This window comes from Lynx canadensis, chromosome E1 (assembly GCF_007474595.2).
Source record: "Lynx canadensis isolate LIC74 chromosome E1, mLynCan4.pri.v2, whole genome shotgun sequence".
Lineage (NCBI taxonomy): Eukaryota > Metazoa > Chordata > Mammalia > Carnivora > Felidae > Lynx > Lynx canadensis.
Window position 1 is genome coordinate 2,367,331 of NC_044316.2, and position 17,262 is coordinate 2,384,592.

The 17,262-nt window shown below is 60.4% G+C and overlaps 4 protein-coding genes and 4 non-coding genes across 9 annotated transcripts; 7 read left to right on the plus strand and 1 right to left on the minus strand.

Moving 5' to 3' along the window:
* The first annotated feature begins 643 nt into the window (after window positions 1-643).
* On the plus strand, window positions 644-6,317 carry EIF4A1 (eukaryotic translation initiation factor 4A1). The gene is given in 20 exon segments (XM_030294688.1): window positions 644-756; window positions 2,025-2,073; window positions 2,457-2,589; window positions 3,053-3,154; window positions 3,157-3,191; window positions 4,175-4,201; window positions 4,203-4,262; window positions 4,264-4,345; window positions 4,674-4,714; window positions 4,716-4,757; window positions 4,759-4,785; window positions 4,971-5,073; window positions 5,076-5,113; window positions 5,209-5,283; window positions 5,285-5,347; window positions 5,440-5,529; window positions 5,811-5,832; window positions 5,835-5,880; window positions 5,994-6,067; window positions 6,070-6,317. Coding segments are annotated over 20 exon segments (1,278 nt in total). The 5' UTR covers window positions 644-658; the 3' UTR covers window positions 6,141-6,317.
* LOC115501912 lies at window positions 2,629-2,762 on the plus strand. The gene has a single exon (XR_003964963.1). It is a non-coding gene; the product is annotated as a small nucleolar RNA SNORA48 (small nucleolar RNA).
* LOC115501913 lies at window positions 3,492-3,634 on the plus strand. The gene has a single exon (XR_003964964.1). It is a non-coding gene; the product is annotated as a small nucleolar RNA SNORA48 (small nucleolar RNA).
* LOC115501922 lies at window positions 4,439-4,586 on the plus strand. Its single transcript, XR_003964972.1, has one exon. It is a non-coding gene; the product is annotated as a small nucleolar RNA SNORD10 (small nucleolar RNA).
* LOC115501894 lies at window positions 5,575-5,717 on the plus strand. Its single transcript, XR_003964946.1, has one exon. It is a non-coding gene; the product is annotated as a small nucleolar RNA SNORA67 (small nucleolar RNA).
* A 444-nt stretch (window positions 6,318-6,761) lies between the features above and the next one.
* Window positions 6,762-9,227, plus strand: CD68 (CD68 molecule). 2 transcript variants are annotated; one of them, XM_030294682.1, is made up of 6 exons: window positions 6,762-7,361; window positions 7,496-7,824; window positions 7,975-8,094; window positions 8,222-8,294; window positions 8,416-8,586; window positions 8,901-9,227. In XM_030294682.1, exons 1-6 carry the CDS (start codon window positions 7,286-7,288, stop codon window positions 9,029-9,031), a joined length of 900 nt encoding a protein of 299 aa, XP_030150542.1. In that variant the 5' UTR covers window positions 6,762-7,285; the 3' UTR covers window positions 9,032-9,227. The 2 variants fall into 2 exon arrangements, with proteins under 2 accessions (XP_030150542.1, XP_030150541.1); XM_030294681.1 differs by having other exon boundaries at window positions 6,762-7,334; window positions 7,415-7,824.
* Window positions 9,228-10,851: 1,624 nt separating this feature from the next.
* MPDU1 (mannose-P-dolichol utilization defect 1) lies at window positions 10,852-14,014 on the plus strand. The gene is given in 8 exon segments (XM_030294689.1): window positions 10,852-10,992; window positions 11,944-12,009; window positions 12,196-12,291; window positions 12,294-12,327; window positions 12,652-12,737; window positions 12,862-12,980; window positions 13,071-13,181; window positions 13,279-14,014. Coding segments are annotated over 8 exon segments (738 nt in total). The 5' UTR covers window positions 10,852-10,889; the 3' UTR covers window positions 13,402-14,014.
* On the minus strand, window positions 14,005-15,711 carry SOX15 (SRY-box transcription factor 15). Its single transcript, XM_030294686.1, is given in 3 exon segments — window positions 14,005-14,342; window positions 14,955-15,445; window positions 15,447-15,711. Coding segments are annotated over 3 exon segments (702 nt in total). The 5' UTR covers window positions 15,489-15,711; the 3' UTR covers window positions 14,005-14,173.
* Window positions 15,712-17,262: the final 1,551 nt, after the last annotated feature.

Below are 17,262 nucleotides of genomic sequence, written 5' to 3' on the forward strand. Positions count from 1 at the left end.
CCCTGTCTTCATCATCCCTAAAGAGTCCCGTAAGGGAGCTTGAGAGGTGCTGGAGCTGGGCAACAGGACACTTAAGAGAGCCAGCCAAAGTTCATGACAGCGACCCCAAATGCTGGGGAAGCCAGGAAGTCGGCTGTTCCATCCCTGTCCCCTGTGGCCGGGGGGGGGGGGGGGGGGGCCCTGTCGCGGGGGCGTATCGCCTGATCCCATCATCCCCGGCACCCCCGGAACGGGGCGGGACGGTGTCCGATCTACCTTTGCTCCAGGAGAGAACGGAACAGAATGTAGGTCTTGGGCAGACTCAGAGCAGAGGCGAAGGGAAGCGGCGGTCTCTGGAGCCCGGAAGTCCCTGGAGGCTGAAACCTCGCCCCTCTCGCGTGATAGGGCGCGCTGGGCCACATGACCAAGGCGCTCTCGCCTCCGCACGTGTAGGGGCGCTGGGCCCCAAGATGGCTGCCAGGCCTCGAGGCCCGACTCCCATATGTCACTTCCGTACCGGCGAGAAAGGCGGGCCCCAGAGCCAATGGGGCCGCGGGGCGGGTCTTCCCCTTGACAGATGTCCAGGCGATCCAATGGTGGCCGCGTGCCGGAGCTCCTGCGAGCTGACGTCACGCCGAGTCGCTGAACGCCGGCAGGCGGGGCCGAGGTGGCCAAGCCAATGCGATGGCTGGGGCGGGGTCGGGCGCTCTATAAGTTGTCGATAGGCGGGCACTCCGCCCTAGTTTCTAAGGATCATGTCTGCGAGTCAGGATTCCGGTAAGAAACCCTTTTGCAAGAGGTCGAGGCTACTTACCCAGCCGCTCCCTCCCGAGGCAGGGGGGGAGCTGAGGCCCACCGCCCTGGGCACCCCTCCCCCACCCGGGGTTGCGGGGCAGCCACGCGGGAGGCCCGGTCCTGGGGAAGCGAGTAGGCGCGGCCCGCCGGGAGGCCGGCGCCGAGCGCCAGGCGAGGCCGCGGGGGCGTGGGAGGCGGAGGCGGCCGCCGCCGCGTGTGGCCCGAGCCGGCGGGTCCGGGCGCCTCTCTGCCTGAGGGAGGGCTCGCGCGCGCTCGGGATTCCGGAGGGTTCCGACGGGACCACTCGCCGGAGCGGGGACGCCCGGGTCCTGCGAGCCGGGCGCGTCGTCGCGCGGAGCGATGGGTCGGGGCGGAAGAAGCCGGCCGTTCAGTGTGCTGGTTTTCTTGACGGCCAGGACGAGCCTGACCCCGAGGAGCGGCCGCGTGAGGCCCGGGAGCCCACCCGGCGCCGGGCGGGCGGGTCCATTTTGCCGCACGAGCGGGCAATTGGCAAAACTGCGGATGGGCAGGTCCACTTTCTTCGGGGGTGAGCGGCCTGAGGTATGGGAGGGCGACGCCATTTCGCGACGGGGGCGGCGGGATGTGGATTGTGCCGTGGCGGGGGGCGGGGGGAGACGCCGCTGGGTGGTCGAGGGAGCGAGCACATGGCGGCCCGAGGGGCTCCCCTCCCCCAGCCCGCTTCGCTTCTCAGTGTTGTGCAATCTCCCCCTTCGCTAGCTCGGCTGGGGCTCATTGTGCGCGAGGCCGCCACCGCCCGCGGCCTCCCACATCCGGGCACCGCGAGGGGGGGAGACGGGCTGGAGGGGGTGGGGGAGGGCGCGGGCGGAGTGACGTGGGGGGAAGGGGATGTCTTACCCTCGCATCGGGGAGGTGCGGGGCGGGACTTCCGGCGCGCCGGGGCCGCGGTGGGAGGTGCACGCGCTCGGACTCGGAGCGGCCCGGCCCCGGACACGTGGGCCCGGCCGCGGGGACCACCTCCGGTCCCCCGGAAGCGCCGACGCCGTTCCTTCCAGCCTCCGGGCCTTCGGGGGTTGGGTCGTCCCCTCGGTGGCGGGACCAGAGGCCTGACTCGGTTGTAAATTGAGCACTGTGTCTCCTGGGGACCAGGATGGGGTCGGGTCGGGGAGCGTGGGCTGATGGCATCGTGCGAGGCCGGTTGCTGGTAGGAAGAGCCTGGCCGTCGGGATTTCTGGCGTCTCAGTCGGCCTACTTCTACTTTAAACCAACAGATCCAGAGACAATGGCCCCGATGGGATGGAGCCCGAAGGCGTCATCGAGGTGAGATTGCACTCCTGAGCCACTGTCTTTAGTCCCTGGGAAAGGCAGTGTCTCCTGGTTTCTGGAGAGCTGCTTGCCTAACTCTCAAGTAGATGACTTCTCCTACCCATCCTAAGTCCTTTCCAGTGATCTGTTCCAAATTGGTAGGTCCCTGAGTGTGTGTGAAACAGTCCTGTGTGTTGAGTCTCCTCTCTCCTATACTGTCCAGCCTCTCCTCTTACAAGCGGACCGGCCCCTTAGAGTGACTTCCCAGACCGCGTAGAGCCAACCAGCTTCCCAGGTGGGAGGAGAGGCTGTGGGCTCTGGAGCTTTGGTCCTGTTTGCTCCGCTTCTGGGACACCGCGTCGCCTCTTCTACCATTTGAATTGTTTTGTGCCCCACAGAGTAACTGGAACGAGATCGTCGACAGCTTTGACGACATGAACCTCTCCGAGTCTCTTCTCCGGGGCATCTATGCCTATGGTTTCGAGAAGCCTTCTGCCATCCAGCAGCGAGCCATTCTTCCTTGTATCAAGGGTAAGATAAGATCCCTCTGCCCCAGAATGAGTTCTGCATGGTCCCTGATCTGGGTGGAGTGGCACCTGGTCAGTGGTGCCAGCCTCATATCAGTCTGGGGCAAAGCAATTCCTTGTTTATCCCAGCTTGGCTTTGGTTTGTGCCGGTGCCTGGTTCATGCCCTGGACACATGGATGGCTGGTTGGATTTCAGTAAGGTGGTATTTTAGCCAGTTCTTCACTGCTATTGGTATTTTAGGTCAAAGGTCAATTCTGGGCAGTTCTAAATGAATGAGTAATGTAACTTGGTTTCCAGATGTTCCCATTTGGGCACTAGGCTGTGGCGCGGTAAAGTCTGGGAGGCACTAAGTGCTTGGCACTTAGCTCTTATCAATTCCTTGTTGATTGAGCAGAGCCTTGAAACGTCTGTCGCTCGAGTAGCAACGTGTACGTACTCTCACGTCAACTTTCTTCTACTCTTTTAGGTTATGATGTGATCGCTCAAGCCCAGTCTGGGACTGGGAAAACAGCCACTTTTGCCATATCGATTCTGCACAGATTGAAATTGGATCTCAAGGCCACACAGGCCCTGTCCTGGCGCCCACTAGAGAGCTGGCTCAGCAGGTGAGCGTGTGGTTCCCTCCCCTGGAGGGGGCTCTGGGAAGGAGCATAATCAAAAAGTCCCGAGGTGTGCTCCCTAAGGGCCACCACCTCAAGATCTGAAGCGTTGGGAAGAGAGATTCTAAAGAAAATGAGCCAAGGCCTGCTGGATCTCTGAAGGCTGGCTGGTGGTTAATTACATGCCCGTTCCTAGCCGAACAATAAGCATCGTTTCCTCCTCCGCCCATTTCCTGAGTCCAGGAAAAAGGCAGCTAGGTGGAGCCCGGCTGGCTGAGCAAGTTTGGTGGCTGTTGTGTGAACAAACCCCCTGGTTATGGGCAAAGAGAACCCCTCGGTGATGGTGCTGCTCTTATATCAGCCTGGGGCAGAGCAGACGCAGTCCCTTGTTCATCCTAGCTTGATGCCTGGGTTGGTGCCAGAAGCTGTTTCATGCCTGGGGCACATGAAATCCTAATGATAGACTTTTCTTGGGTCTCGGAGGAGAGAGAACGAGAAACGTTCATTCCTAGTATTTTTAAACCCTCGGTGGGGAAGTTATGATTCTCTGCTAACTTGTAGATAACAGGTGAAGTAAGTAAAGAAGTTCGAGAAGGATTCCTTAGGGCATTAATGGGCAGAACACACTTTTTCAACACCGAACATGGCATCTAGCATCGATCGGTTCAGTGGCAGAAGGACGCAGGTAGAGGTCATTCTGTTCACATAAACTGGTCGCTTTGAGATCTAATGAATGGGTCGCTCTTGGCTTTTAGAAAGGGCTGTTACTGTGAATCCTTGTATTCTTCGGGACCAGACCAAGTTTCAGATCCTGGGCCTGCCCCTTCTTGGCAGCGTGGTCTTAAATGAAGTCGTCTGCTTGTTTCTTGTCCGGGAAGTGAGTTTAACGGCGCATGTGTGATCTGGAGAATGACACGAGAAGCCTTTCCGGTGGGGTCTGGCACGGTGTGTAGCTAATCTACGGGTCCTTCTGTTTCTTCTGGGTTCAGATACAGAAGGTGGTCATGGCGTTGGGCAGATTACATGGGTGCCTCCTGCCATGCCTGCATCGGAGGGACCAATGTACGTGCCGAGGTGGCAGAAGCTTCAGATGGAAGCACCCCATATCATTGTGGGGACCCCGGGACGTGTGTTCGACATGCTTAACCGGAGATACCTATGTGAGTGTCAGCTTTCTGCTTCCCCGTCTTCCCTGTCCTCACCTGACTACAACCTCGTCCCCTAGGCCGTCTGTTTTCGCCAGTGGAAGAGTTGCTCTGTGATGAACCCATGCGTGTCAGTCGGAGCCTGGCTTGGCTCCCCTGTCTTCTCAGCCCGGGGAGTGTTCTACTTCCCAGGCCTGGTCGCCTGGCCTGGCACGGGGGTCCTCAGGCAAAGGATCAGCCTCTGTATTCTGAGAGCAGACCTCTCGTCCGTTCTGTTCTCTGGAGGTTGAAGCCTGACTCATAGTTCTCTAGTTTTGTTACCATGTGGTTTTTCCTGTCGTAGCTCCCAAATACATCAAGATGTTTGTGCTGGATGAAGCTGAACGAAATGTTAAGCCGCGGGTTCAAGGACCAGATCTATGACATATTTCCAGAAGCTCAACAGTAACACCCAGGTGAGCAAGCCGTTAGAGGAGCCTGGTGTGGTTGGGGGGGGGGGATAGGACAGCGATGGCAAGTGCCAGAGAAACCACAGGATTCCGGGTGTCTCGCTTTCGGGGCCTCTTACACCGGGCTTCTGTTTGAGGGGGGCAGGCATCGTGGAGGGAGCCCCTACCCCGAGGCTTCTGTCTTCCCTTAGGTGGTCTGGCTGTCTGCTACGATGCCTTCCGATGTGCTCGAGGTGACCAAGAAGTTCATGAGGGACCCCATTCGAATTCTGGTCAAGAAGGAGGAGTTGACCCTGGGGGTATCCGCCAGTTCTACATCAATGTGGAACGAGAGGTGGGCCCCGGGGCAGGGGGCGGGCCCTGGTAGGTGCGTCGTTGGTACAGCCCCTGACTGATCTCCCGCCCCTGCCACGCCCCGCCCCCCTCCAGGAGTGGAAGCTGGACACACTGTGCGACTTGTACGAGACCCTGACCATCACGCAGGCAGTCATCTTCATCAACACCCCGAAGGAAGGTCGATTGGCTCACCGAGAAGATGCACGCCCGAGACTTCACCGTGTCCGCGATGGTGATTCGCTCCACCTGGCTACCGGCAGCGCGTGCGTCTGCGCCCTGCTCACCACCGGTCCTCAGGACGCACCCTTCCTTTTCCTGTTCCAGCACGGAGACATGGACCAAAAGGAGCGAGACGTTATCATGAGGGAGTTCCGCTCTGGCTCTAGCAGAGTATTGATCACCACTGACCTGCTGGTGAGTAGAGCGGACTCGGGAGAAGACTGGGAAGGAAGAAGGGAAATCCAAGGTGATTCCCTCTCCAAGGGGCCTGCTCGTGCCCCTCTTCAAGGAAAGTAAGCAGCTTGGAACAGAACCTGGCAAGCCTCAGGCCGTTGGGGGAGGGGAGGTTTGTTTCCTTTGCCTGCCTTCGGCTGCCTACACCGCGCTCCAGTCCCTCCTGCACCGATACTGCGCTCCTCTCTTTTCCCTTGCTCACCCCTCATTCACACGCTGACCCGTCCTCTCCTTTGCCCCAGGCCAGAGGCATTGATGTCCAGCAGGTTCCTTAGTCATCAACTACGACCTTCCCACCAACAGGGAAAACTAATCCACAGGTAAGTGTGGTTCCGGAACGTGGCCCCCCCCCTCCCTGTGCTGTGGCCCCCCCCCCCCCCGGCCCCCCTTCCCTTCATCCTACCTACCGAGGCGCCGTTTTCCACCAGAATTGGTCGCGGTGGACGATTTGGCCGTAAGGGTGTGGCTATCAACATGGTGACAGAAGAAGACAAGAGGACACTCGAGACATCGAGACCTTCTACAACACCTCCATTGAGGAGATGCCCCTCAATGTTGCTGACCTCATCTGAGGGCTGTCCTGGCGCCCTGGCCCTACCCAGGCTTCAGATCCTTGGGGGGCTGAAGAGGAGCAGGAGGGGGGAGGGAAGGGAGCCAAAGGGATGGACATCTTGTCATTTTTTTTTCTTTTTTTTTTTTTTTTTCTTTGAATAAATGTCACTTTTTGAGGCAAAAGGAGGAACCGTGAACATTTTAGACACCCTTTTCTTTGGGGCAGATTCCTGCCCCAGGCGCCGTCTCTTCTCCCAAAAACACTAATCCATGTCCGTAACCCACTCAGCCTCCAGACCCCAGAGGCTCTCCCCACCCAGCTGCCCGCCTCTAAAGAGGATTCAAGGGGCTATAGCGTCAACCCAACCTCATTTGCTGGACCAAATCTGGAGAACCCTTGAGCTAGGTGGCCCATGGGGTTTGTCCCCAGGTGGGGGGAGCAGGGGAGAGAAAATGGTAGCCATTTTTACATTGTTTGTATAGTATTTATTGATTCAGGAGACAACAAACAAAATTCTGAATAAAATGACTTGGAAACTGCCTGTTGGGCTTCTCATTTCTTGGCCTCCCCTTCCCTCCCACCCGTTACTGGGTACATCTCTGGCTGGGTCCCCAGCTACTACCCTTCTAGATTTCCCTTGTGTCGCTGCTTCCAACTATGTGACCGGGAAATGTCACGATGACTGGGTAACATGACCCTCTGTACGTGGTTGGGCGCGGGCACCATCACAAGTGCCTCACGTGTCTCCAAGAGGAAGTAACAGATGGAGGCAAGAGGGAGTAAACCGCCCCCCCCACCCCTTCCTCCTAGAGAACAGGGAGGGAAGAGGCCATCTCCCCCCCCCTGGTTCCCTAACAGCTTGGAACCCCTCCCCTCAGGGCTTTCCTAAAGCAGACAAGTGAGTCCCCATGGGACAGCTGCCCCCTAACTCCCTGTAGCTCATTCGTGCAGCCAAGGCCAATCCCCTAATTTGGTGATGACAGTTCAATGACTAAGCGGTGGCTGGGGCTGAGGTGCCTGAGTCAGGTTGGGGACAGGCACTGTCTCAGTTGCAGGAAGTCATAAACTTAATTCCTCCTTTTCTAAAAGAGCGGAGGGAACAGGGTTGAGCAAGCAGCTGGGACTGACAACCTACCTGGACCGACTGGGTGAGGCTGTCCTGCCATGAGGCTGGTGCTGGTTTTCTCGGGGGCCTTGTTGGGGCTTCTAGTCGGTAAGGAGACAGGCCCAAAGGGGAGGGGCCCTGGGGAGCGCGCCCCTGGGCCGCTAACCAGGCTGTTCCTCTGCCCAAAGCCCAGGGGACAGTGAATAGCTGTCCTCACAAAAAATCGGCCACTCTGCTGCCATCCTTCACGGTGACACCCACAGCTACAGAAAGCACAGCAAGGCCCGCGACCACCAGCCACAGAACCACCACCACGGGCGCCACCAGCCACGAGCCCACAACGGCCACCCACCATACGGTCACCACCCCCAGTCACGGGAACGCCACGGTTCACCCGACGACAAACAACAGCACGGCGACCAGCCCGAGAGCCCCCACCACTGCCCCCCACCCGGGACCCCCTCCACCCCCTCCAAGCCCGAGCCCAGGCTCCAAGGGCGCTGTAGGGGACTACACATGGACTAATGGCTCCCAGCCCTGCGTCCGGCTCCAAGGCCAGATCCAGATCGGAATTCTGTACCCCCCAGGCGGAGGAAAGGTAAAGCTCGGGACCGTGGACATGAGGGGAAGCCAGTGAGGCCACAGGCCGTGGCTCAGAAGGAAGAGTGGAGGAGGGCGCGGGGTGGGGATGAAGGAGACCTCGGATGGCACGGCTGCGTTGTCTTAAAAAACTGCTGAACTTCTGCAGGCCTGGGGCATCTCTGTGCTGAACCCCAACAAAACCAAGGCGCAGGGGGACTGTGAGGGTGCCCACACCCACCTGCTTCTCTCGTTCCCCTACGGACAGCTCAGCTTTGGATTCAAGCAGGTACTTCGCCCTCAGCCTTCACCCTCCACGCGCCCTTTCCCTCCCTGTCCCTCGCTGTGCCCCCGACCCCACGGACACGGACGCCACTCTCCCCAGCCACCCTGAGCCTTCCCGGTCCCCTTCCCAGGAGCCACAGCAGAGCGCTGTCTACCTGAGCTACATGGCTCTGGAGTACAACGTGTCCCTTCCACAGGCGGCACGTGAGTGACCTCCCCTCCCGTCGTCCCTTGCGCTGGCTGCCTGCGCTCCTGCGAGGGGGTGGGGGGCTGAGCCGAGGGGTGGGGATACGGACACAGAGCTGACCCTTCCTCACTCTTCCAGAGTGGACGTTCTCCGTTGAGAACTCATCCCTTCACGCTCTCCAAGCCCCCCTGGGCCAGAGCTTCAGCTGCGGGAACGCAAGCCTCTCTCTCTCCCCAGCACTGCGCCTTGACCTGCTACACCTGAGGCTCCAGGCTGCCCAGCTGCCCCCCTCAGGGGCCTTTGGGCCAAGTAAGACCTACTCCTTACCTTACCCGCCCCCCCCAGCCCCCCCCCCCCGTGTCCCTGTCCACCCCGCCCCACCCCAGGCCTCCCTGCTCCCACCCCGAACTTTCCTTCCTCTCTCAGGCTGCTCGTAACTATAGAGCATGTGTTTTTCCTCCAGAAGACTCTGTCCCCTTCTCCTCTTTTATCTACTGCTCAGAGTCAGCTAGGAGAGCTCCTCCCCGGTCCCCCTACTTCCCTACAAGCGCCACCTCCCCTCCACCCTCTTCCCACCTGTCCCCAGCACCACCACCACGCCTCCCTGCCCTCCCTTCGGCCAGGTTTCCCTTGTCCGACTGACCAGTTCCTCCTGCTGCCCCTCGTCATTGGCCTGGTCTCCCTGGGCCTCCTCGCCCTGGTGCTCGCTACGTTCTGCATCGTCCGGAGACGCCCGCCCCCTACCACCCTCTGAGCTCGAGGCCCAGGGCTGCCTTCACTCCTCACCACTCAGCTGACTCAGAAACAAAGCGGCCTTCCTTCCCTCTCAGTCTTTGAGAACAAAAGTACAGATAATGCAACCTGGGGGGGACGAGAGGAAAGAGATTTATTGAATGTGATGAGTTTCTCCTCCCCCGTCCCCAGAAAAATAAAACTTGCTCCAACCTCTGTCCTTGCTTTCCCCCGTCCTTCTGGCTGGGATGAAAAGCCGTGAGTTTCTTGAAGAGTCCCGTGCCTTTCTGCGCCTTCCGCGGTTGAGTCTCAGGGAGCCAGACAGCTAGTGAGGGACGAAAACACTATGTATGACCACATGTCCTCATGGGTTCGCCCCCCGCCGCCACCGCCGCCAACCTGGCAGAGGCTGGTGGAGGGTCTGCCTCCACCCCTTCCTCCTCCTCTGGGGCCCCTGGCTGGCTGCTCTGGTTCCCCCATCCCTCCAATCCTGTTCGGCAAATACAGCTGAAGCAGGTAGACCACACCTGTGCCATTTCCTTTCCCAAGGCCCCTTAGCAACGGAATGCTCTGCCTTGCCGGTGCTCCTCTCTCACCTGCAAAGGGTTTCATCAGCCCTGGCAGCAGCAGGTACCCTGCCCTGCACGTGCAATTCTCCTCTGTGCTCCTAGGAACAACATGCCTCCAGCCTGAGCCACCCACCAAGCCGACCCTGAAGTCCTCCCAGTGGCGGTCTCCCTGGTGGGAGTGGGTGGCACCCCGGGACAGCCAGTTCCAGAATCTAGAAAGGCCTCCCGTACAGCCACAGCCTGCACCACGACTGAGGGTCAAGGGGCAATGGCTGGGGGTCAGGACGCGACCGTTCCGGTCTCGTAGCCTAGTATAAGGTCCAACATCCACCCCGCTGGGGGCGGCCTGCTCGCGGCGCGTCTCCCCAGCAGCCCCACCACCGCGTCCCCGACGTCCCGTGTGACCCTGCTGAGTATGGCCAAGAACGGCCGCTCGACAGCGTGGTGGCTGCGGCGGCGCCCGGCCGCCAGGGTGTGACGGCCAGGCCCACCTCCACCAGGAGCTGCGGGCTGAGGGCTGGGGTCCCAGCGCTGGGGGCGGAGGGCATCGTTCCCACCCGGCGGTCCGAGGGCCCCTTTCCCAAGAGGGGCTGCTGGCCCGCCGGCCCCGCTGCTGTTCACGCCCAGCACGCGGCGGGGCCGACGGGTGGAGAGAGCCCTCGGGCATGTGCCGAGCCCTCGGGCATGTGCCGAGCCTCGCGGGGCCTGGGATCGCCTTCCCCGCCGCCTCCTCTTCTGCTTCGCGGTCCCGGCCCGGCAGCTGCCCAAGCACCCAGCCTCGGAGGCCCGGGCGAACCGGGGTAGAGAGAGACACGGGCCCTGCGCGCAGCTTCGGCGCCGACCGTCCTGCTCCCGCCGCGCCGTTCCTTCTGGACGCCGAGAGCACAGGAGACGGGGAGCCACGCCGCCCCCACCCAACGCCCTTTCGCAGACTCCTGCTCCTTCTCTCTCAACTTCGAACAAGGCGAGGTCTGCCGGGCGAAGACAAGATGGCGCCGCGCAGGAGGCGCCGAGAGGAGGCTAAATGTGGCCTCCGAATCGGAAGCGTAAACAAAGGCGCGAAAGATGGAACTGCGCAGGCGCACAGCCTTCGCACGCCGCAAAACTCGAACAGGGAGGGCGCGTCCAAAACGTGGTCTCTGGACGAGACCTATTTCACGCTGCAGAAAGTGGGGAGGAGTAAGAAAAAGCGGGGAACAGGGGGCGGTACAGCTGAGTCGCGGGGAGGTAGGGGGCGGAGTGTCCAGAGCGCGCATGCGCATCGTACGTCAATGGCGGCCAGGAGAGACTGGCGGAAGCTAGTTTTGCAACATGGCGGCCGAGGCGGACGGTCCGCTCAAACGAGTGCTGGTGCCGCTTCTCTTACCTGAGAAATGCTACGACCAAATTTTCGTCCAGTGGGACTTGCTTCACGGTGAGTTTAATTCGGCATCCTATCAAAGTTCTGCTCGAGCGCCCTCGGCCGTAAGCGGGGCGTGACTGCGGGTTAGGTGGCCGCGATTGCGGCCCCGCAGCGCTGGCGGAAGTCACTCCAGACCGGGCCGGAAGTGCCTCGGTCTCCTTAGAGGGAGCTCGCCATATTGGGCGGGAGGGAGCGGAACCACTCCTTTGTGAGGCTTGCGCTTTAGCGATGGTCCCGGACCGAGGGACTCAAATTTTACAAAACAAGTTAAAATCTGACAAATCGTTCCAGTCTTTAATAGGTCACTATTTCTTCAGGGGGCCAAGTTACACTGTTTCAAAGGCTCCTTCCACCCTCCGCTTCTGCTCTGGTTTACTTTTGGAACAACCCGCCTTCTACTCCGTCTGTCAAGGCAGTTGCACACAAAGCCCACCTCAGACACCAGACCCTTTAGGAGGCCTTCCCAGGTCGTTCTTGTCATTCCTGGTCCGCCACCGCGCTCTGGGACACGATTTGGTCGAAGTCATGACTCCCACTTGGCTAACAAGCTCCTTGGGCGGGTAGAGCTTCCAGGATCGGAAGATGCTGGCCATGGACAGAGGTTCAGGCAGGAGGGGACAGGGAGACCTGTCTTTGGAATGGATCCTAGTTGCTCAGGAGAATGAAGGCTTGGAGAGACCCTTGGGCATTGCTCAGCTTTTCAGTGAAGCAATGGAGAGCTTGGAAGTCAGAAGACCAAGAAGTTTAGGCTGTATCTGCACAGTAAAGCTGCTTTGGAAAGTCACCTGCCTGACAGGTGATAGGATTTGAAGCAGGAAGGGCCATACAGCCCAGGGCTTCCTTGTGTGGGTAGGTCAGGGTCTAAAGGAGCAGCGACAAGCATAGGAGCATGAAGATCCTTTATTACCCCTGGCCTGGGTGCCAGGGACCTCCTTCCATGTACCCCCCTTTTCTCTTCTCAGTTCCCTGGTCTCAAGATTCTCCTCAGCAAAGGCCTGGGTCTGGGCATTGTGGCTGGGTCTCTGCTGGGTATGTATCTTCTCTTCTCTTCCAGGTGTGGGGATGAGGGTGGAGGGCTGAGAGGCTGTGAACTGGGGCGGGGTCCCTTGACCAGAACCGGGGTTGACACGCTTCCCAGGCCGCTCTGTAGCTGTTGAGTTGCACTCCCACGGGATGTCGTCTCCTCATCCCTGCCCTTCTCATCCTTTCTCTTAGTAAAACTGCCCCAGGTGTTCAAAATCCTGAGAGCCAAGAGTGCCGAAGGGTTGAGCCTTCAGTCCGTGATGTTAGAACTGGTGGCGTTGACAGGCACCATGTCTACAGCATCACCAACAACTTCCCCTTCAGGTGAGGGGGCTGCCCTTTACCCCCCGGGCTGAATGCTGACAACTCTAGCGGGGCGTTGGGGAGAGGCAGATGGAGGGGCAGGAAGCCTTAAGATTTCCTCCTGGAAATCTGGCCATTGTTTGTGGCCGTGATGAGAGGGAGGTGAGCCTCCCAAGAATGCCCGGGATCTGGACTGAGTCAGTCGGGTGGGGGCTGTTTGGAAACCAGTAGGGCCGTGGAGGACAGGGAGCGATCAGAAGTGTGTCCCCAGATGGACGGGCCATGGAGGCTCTCCCTGCCTCTTTCCAGGCCCGCCTTTCTTCTTCCCAACTCTTGACTCCGCAGCTCTTGGGGTGAAGCCCTGTTCCTGATGCTCCAGACAGTCACCATCTGCTTCCTGGTCCTGCACTACAGAGGACAGACTGCGAAAGGTGCTGGGGATTTACCCGAGAGCAGAGTGTGGCTCTTGGGGGCCCTGCCGGGAACTCGCGCTTGGGGAAGGAAGCCAGAGCACTGGAGAGGTTGATCGGGACTCCTTATCTCCCCGACCCCCAGGTGTCACTTTCCTAGTGTGCTATGCACTGGTCCTGCTGGTCCTGCTGTCACCACTGACGCCCCTGTCCGTGGTCACCCTGCTCCAGGCCTCCAACGTGCCTGCTGTAGTAGGGGGGAGGGTGAGTACCGGGAGCAAGAGAACGATATTGCATGGGGTGAGCATGGTAAGAGTTCAGATGACAGAACCGAGTCTCAATTTCCCCCCCTAGCTGCTCCAGGCAGCCACTAACTACCAGAACGGGCACACAGGCCAGCTCTCCGCTGTCACGGTCTTTCTGCTCTTTGGGGGCTCCTTGGCCAGAATCTTCACCTCCGTTCAGGTGAGGTGCACCTTCTGCCCTCTAGAGGGCACTAAAACCTGGTCTCCTGGCTCTCCAGGGAGGATTGCTCAAGTGACCCCGGCTGTCTCTCACCTAGGAGACCGGAGACCGCCTCATGGCTGGAACCTTCGTGGTCTCTTCCCTCTGCAACGGCCTCATTGCTTCCCAGCTCATCTATTACTGGAACGTCAAGGCCCCCATCGAGAAGAAAAAGCAGTAGGGATGAGGCGGCTACGGGAGTCCGCTCCACGTTCCATCCACCCACCCACCCTCAGGGTCATTCATTCTCATCCGAACCAGTCCGCTGGTGTGACTGTTAATCATTCCTTCCACTGCAGTTGTAAAATTCTGAGCCAGAGTTTAGTGAACTGCAGATCCTTAGAAGGGGTAGGGATTTCCAGGCTGATGTTTGGCAGTTACTGCCCGCTGTCCCGTGCATGCGCTACCGGTTCATTTATTTTGGCTGAGATTCCTCCTACTTAGGTATTCTGGGGCCAAAGTCTGCCCTGTCCTCCCCATCTCCCTACTTCCCTGATGGCCTGGAGGTCAGAGTCTGGCCAGTGGAAGGAACTAGGGGTTTGCGGCCGCCTCCCTCCCTGAACCTGGTTGGGACGGTCTCCAGGACCCCAGTGCTGGGTAGGGGGTGGGGAAGGGGGACGAGAATGACTCAGGCAGGGCCCCAGGGTGGGGTGAGGAGGTTCCTGCTCTGGCAGGTCCAGGCGGAAGGGAGTGGAGGCTGCTGGTTCCTGCTGCGGCGAAGGGGAACAGAAATGGGGCAATAAAGACTCAGAGACCTGGTTTAATCATAAAAACTGTGTTCGTCCTAAAAAAAATCATGTGTTGTATGTTGGGGGCAGGGCGAGGGAACCGCAGCGCAGGCTTCCGAACTGTGGGCCAACAGGGTTCTAAAGAAGGGTTTGCAGCCTGGGGTGGGAGGTTCTGGGTGAAAAAGGAGAGTGAAGCCGTTCCTGGGAGGTCCATGTTCATGAGAGTTAGAGGTGGGTCAGGGGCATGGGGGTCCCTGACAGGGGAGGGTTGTACGCAGTGGGGGAGCCCGGGGGTAGGTAGGGGCTGTAGTGGGGGAGCAGCTCACCCTGGAGCCTCGGGTTACTCTGAGGGAGGGAGCACGGCGACGAGGCCTCTGGTTTGCAGTGGGAAGAGCTGCAAAGAGAGAGACGCTGGGGTTAGAGAGCGCGTTCCTGGGTTGGGAGGGGCCAGCAGGGCCCCCCAACTCGCAATTGGGGGCGGGGCGCCTCAGCTCTAGCCAACGGAGGCAGAAGCTGTCACCCACGTACCCCTCTCCCTGGCTCTCCGGGCCCCACCGGGTACCGCGGGTTCAGAACCGGAGCCCAGGATGGCTTAAGAGCAGTGCAGCGGCCGTGTCGGGGCACGCTCCGGAGCCGGCTTGCGTGCTGCGCCTGTTTTCCTCTTTCGGGGCAGCAGGCCAGGAAGGGGCAGAGTTGGGCCCGGCCTCTCCTTGCCCCGCGGGCTGGGAGAGGAAGCCGGGTCACGGGAGGGCCAGAAGCGGGGAGGAAACGGGAAATTCAGGTAACTAGAACGTGATCACGTCCGGGGGAGGGGGGGATGTCCCGCGGCCAGGATGGAAACATCTTTCAGGGAAACCTGGGCCACCAGAGCGCTCCCGGCCCAGGCTTCACGGGGCACTGGGGGTGGGGTGGGTGGGTGTGCCCCCGTCCTCTCCTGGGAACGACCTCTGCACGGGGCGTACTCGGGGCCCCTGCCCGTCCCTCACCGCGCGTCCCAGGCACTCACCCGTAACCGGCAGGCAGGTAAGCTGTCGAGTAGTTGGGCGGCTGGTACCCAAAGCCTCTGCTCCCCTGCGTGGTCGCGTACCCGGGACCCCAGACCGGCCCGCCGCCAGCCACGCCGCCGCCTCCCTGGCCGAAGTGGGGCGGCCCGGCGGCCGCGCTCTTGGTCTTGCGCCGAGGCCGGTACTTGTAGTCGGGGTAGTCGCGCAGGTGCCGCGCGCGGAGCCGCTTGGCCTCTTCCACGAAGGGCCGCTTCTCGTCCTCGCCCAGCAGCTTCCACTGCGCGCCCAGGCGCTTGGAGATCTCCGAGTTGTGCATCTTTGGGTTCTGCTGCGCCATCTGGCGGCGCTGCGCGGAGCTCCACACCATGAACGCGTTCATGGGTCGCTTCACCTTCTCCAAGGGAAGGCCCCCGGACACCACCGGGCTGCCGGCGCCTTCCCGCTCCTGGCAGCCCGAGGACGAGTTGGTAGGAGCAGCGGGAGCGGGCGGCTCCCAAGCCCCAGGCCTGGTCGTGTGAAGAGCCGGGAAGCGCCATGGGGGCCGGTGGGGTGCAGGGAAGGCTTTAGAGGGCGTCCTACACGCCCTCCCCTCCAAAGTGAAACGCTGATGCCCAGGACCGGTGTCCGGATGACGGAAGGGTCTCCCTAGTCTGGAGTCGTCCCAGAGAAACTCACGGCCTTAAGAAGTATACGTCGTCCCCAAGTTCAGAGTCTTTAGAATGGAGCGCCTGCTCCCAACCAATCAGGCACCCTCTGGAGAGCCAGGCGCTAAATCCGCTGCCCCGTACCCCGCAGGGGAGGGGATGCCCTCTCCGACCCTTGCGGCCGCGGGGTCCCGGACCCAGCCCGCTGCCCCGCGGTCGCGCTCCCGGTCCCTGGAGTCCCGCGGCCGGATCGCCGCAGCCCCTCTCACCTGGCCTCAGCGTCTGTGGCTGGCGGGTGGGCCAGGCCGGGAACAGCTTTTAACCAGACTCCTCCCCACTCCCTCCCAGCAGACCGCGCCTCCTTAAGGGCGCCAACGTTCCCCCTCCCTTAGGCAAACCCAGGTGTCCCGGGCCTCCCAGCCCCCAACGCTCCCCCTGGGGCACCACGCCCCCTCCCCACCCAAGACCCAGATGTGGAGCCTTCCGCCCCTGGTAGCTCTGATCCGCTTCCCCTCCCTTCTTGAGCTTTGGCAATTTAAAGTCAATTTTTTGGCACAATGGGATCAAGCACAGGAGAATCAAAAGCCCTCAGGGTCACAATTGAGCCCGGAGGAAGTTGGGAACACCCCACCCCCTACCCCAAACCCTTTTCTAGTGCCTACTGCTCCTCCAAACCCCTGACCTGGCCCTGGGGCAAGAAAGGCAGTCGGGAGGCAGGCCATTTTTGTTTCCTGAGTCATCCCAGCAGGTGCTCAAGTGATGATTCAGCCCCTTTCTCCAGGTGAGAAAACTTCAATCCTCCCAACTCCAGCCCCCAAACCGTGGTTTCTCCACTGCCTGTTGTATCTCCAAGCCGGAGTCTGAAGGCAGGGAGCCAGGGACCCCAAGACAACCCACCCCCAGGACTGAGCAGTCGGCAGCGTGGATGCCAGAGAAAAAGCCTGCACCCAGAGCAGAGAACCAGCAGGAGCGAGAGAGCTGGCCACCTAAGTCGCAGGGGCTGTCGTGAGGGAACCCTGCTCCCCATCCCGCCCCAGGCCCAGCCCAAGCCCCAGGCCTCAGGTAATCGGATTAAACAGCCGGCCTTGGCTCTCAGCAGAAACGGGCTGGAGCCCGAGCGCGGAGCAGCCCTACCTAGCCTGCTGTGACTCAGGGTAAAGGAGTGGCCCAGCTCTCCTACCAGCAACCCTGGGGGAGGGGAGCAGCCAGAAGCCACAGGCCACGGTCCTCCGGACTTGAAAGCGACCAGGGCCTGGAGAACCTAGGAATGTCAGGCATTCCCTGAAGTAGACAATCTTTGGAACCCTAGAGAAGCCAGGTGTGGAGAAAACGGAAATGAGGGCCCGGGCAAGTCAAGCCTAGAGAAACCGATGTGCCAAACTTGGCACAAGGAAGGCGCGAGAACCACAGAGCCATTTGGATTTTTTTATTCTCTTTTTAAATACTGTACAGTGAAAAAATAAATACGCCTTCTCATCCACCAGACAAGGTTGGTCCCCCCTCCCCTGGGGGACCTTGTCACCCCCCTTCATACACACCCCTGGTTCTACTCCAAAACCTTCCCCATGCCTCCCACCCACTTAAGACCCTTACTATCCCCGTCTTCCACAGTGATGAGGCCCCAGAAATGGGGGGTACAGGATGGGAGGAGGGATAGCAGGGGAGC

Coding starts and splice junctions, on each gene's coding strand:
- CD68 (XM_030294681.1), top strand. CDS start 7,286: ATGAGGCTGGTGCTGGTTTTCTCGGGGGCCTTGTTGGGGCTTCTAGTC. Junction 7,335..7,414: donor CTTGTTGGGGCTTCTAGTCG/GTAAGGAGACAG, acceptor CTCTGCCCAAAG/CCCAGGGGACAGTGAATAGC. Junction 7,825..7,974: donor ACCCCCCAGGCGGAGGAAAG/GTAAAGCTCGGG, acceptor GAACTTCTGCAG/GCCTGGGGCATCTCTGTGCT.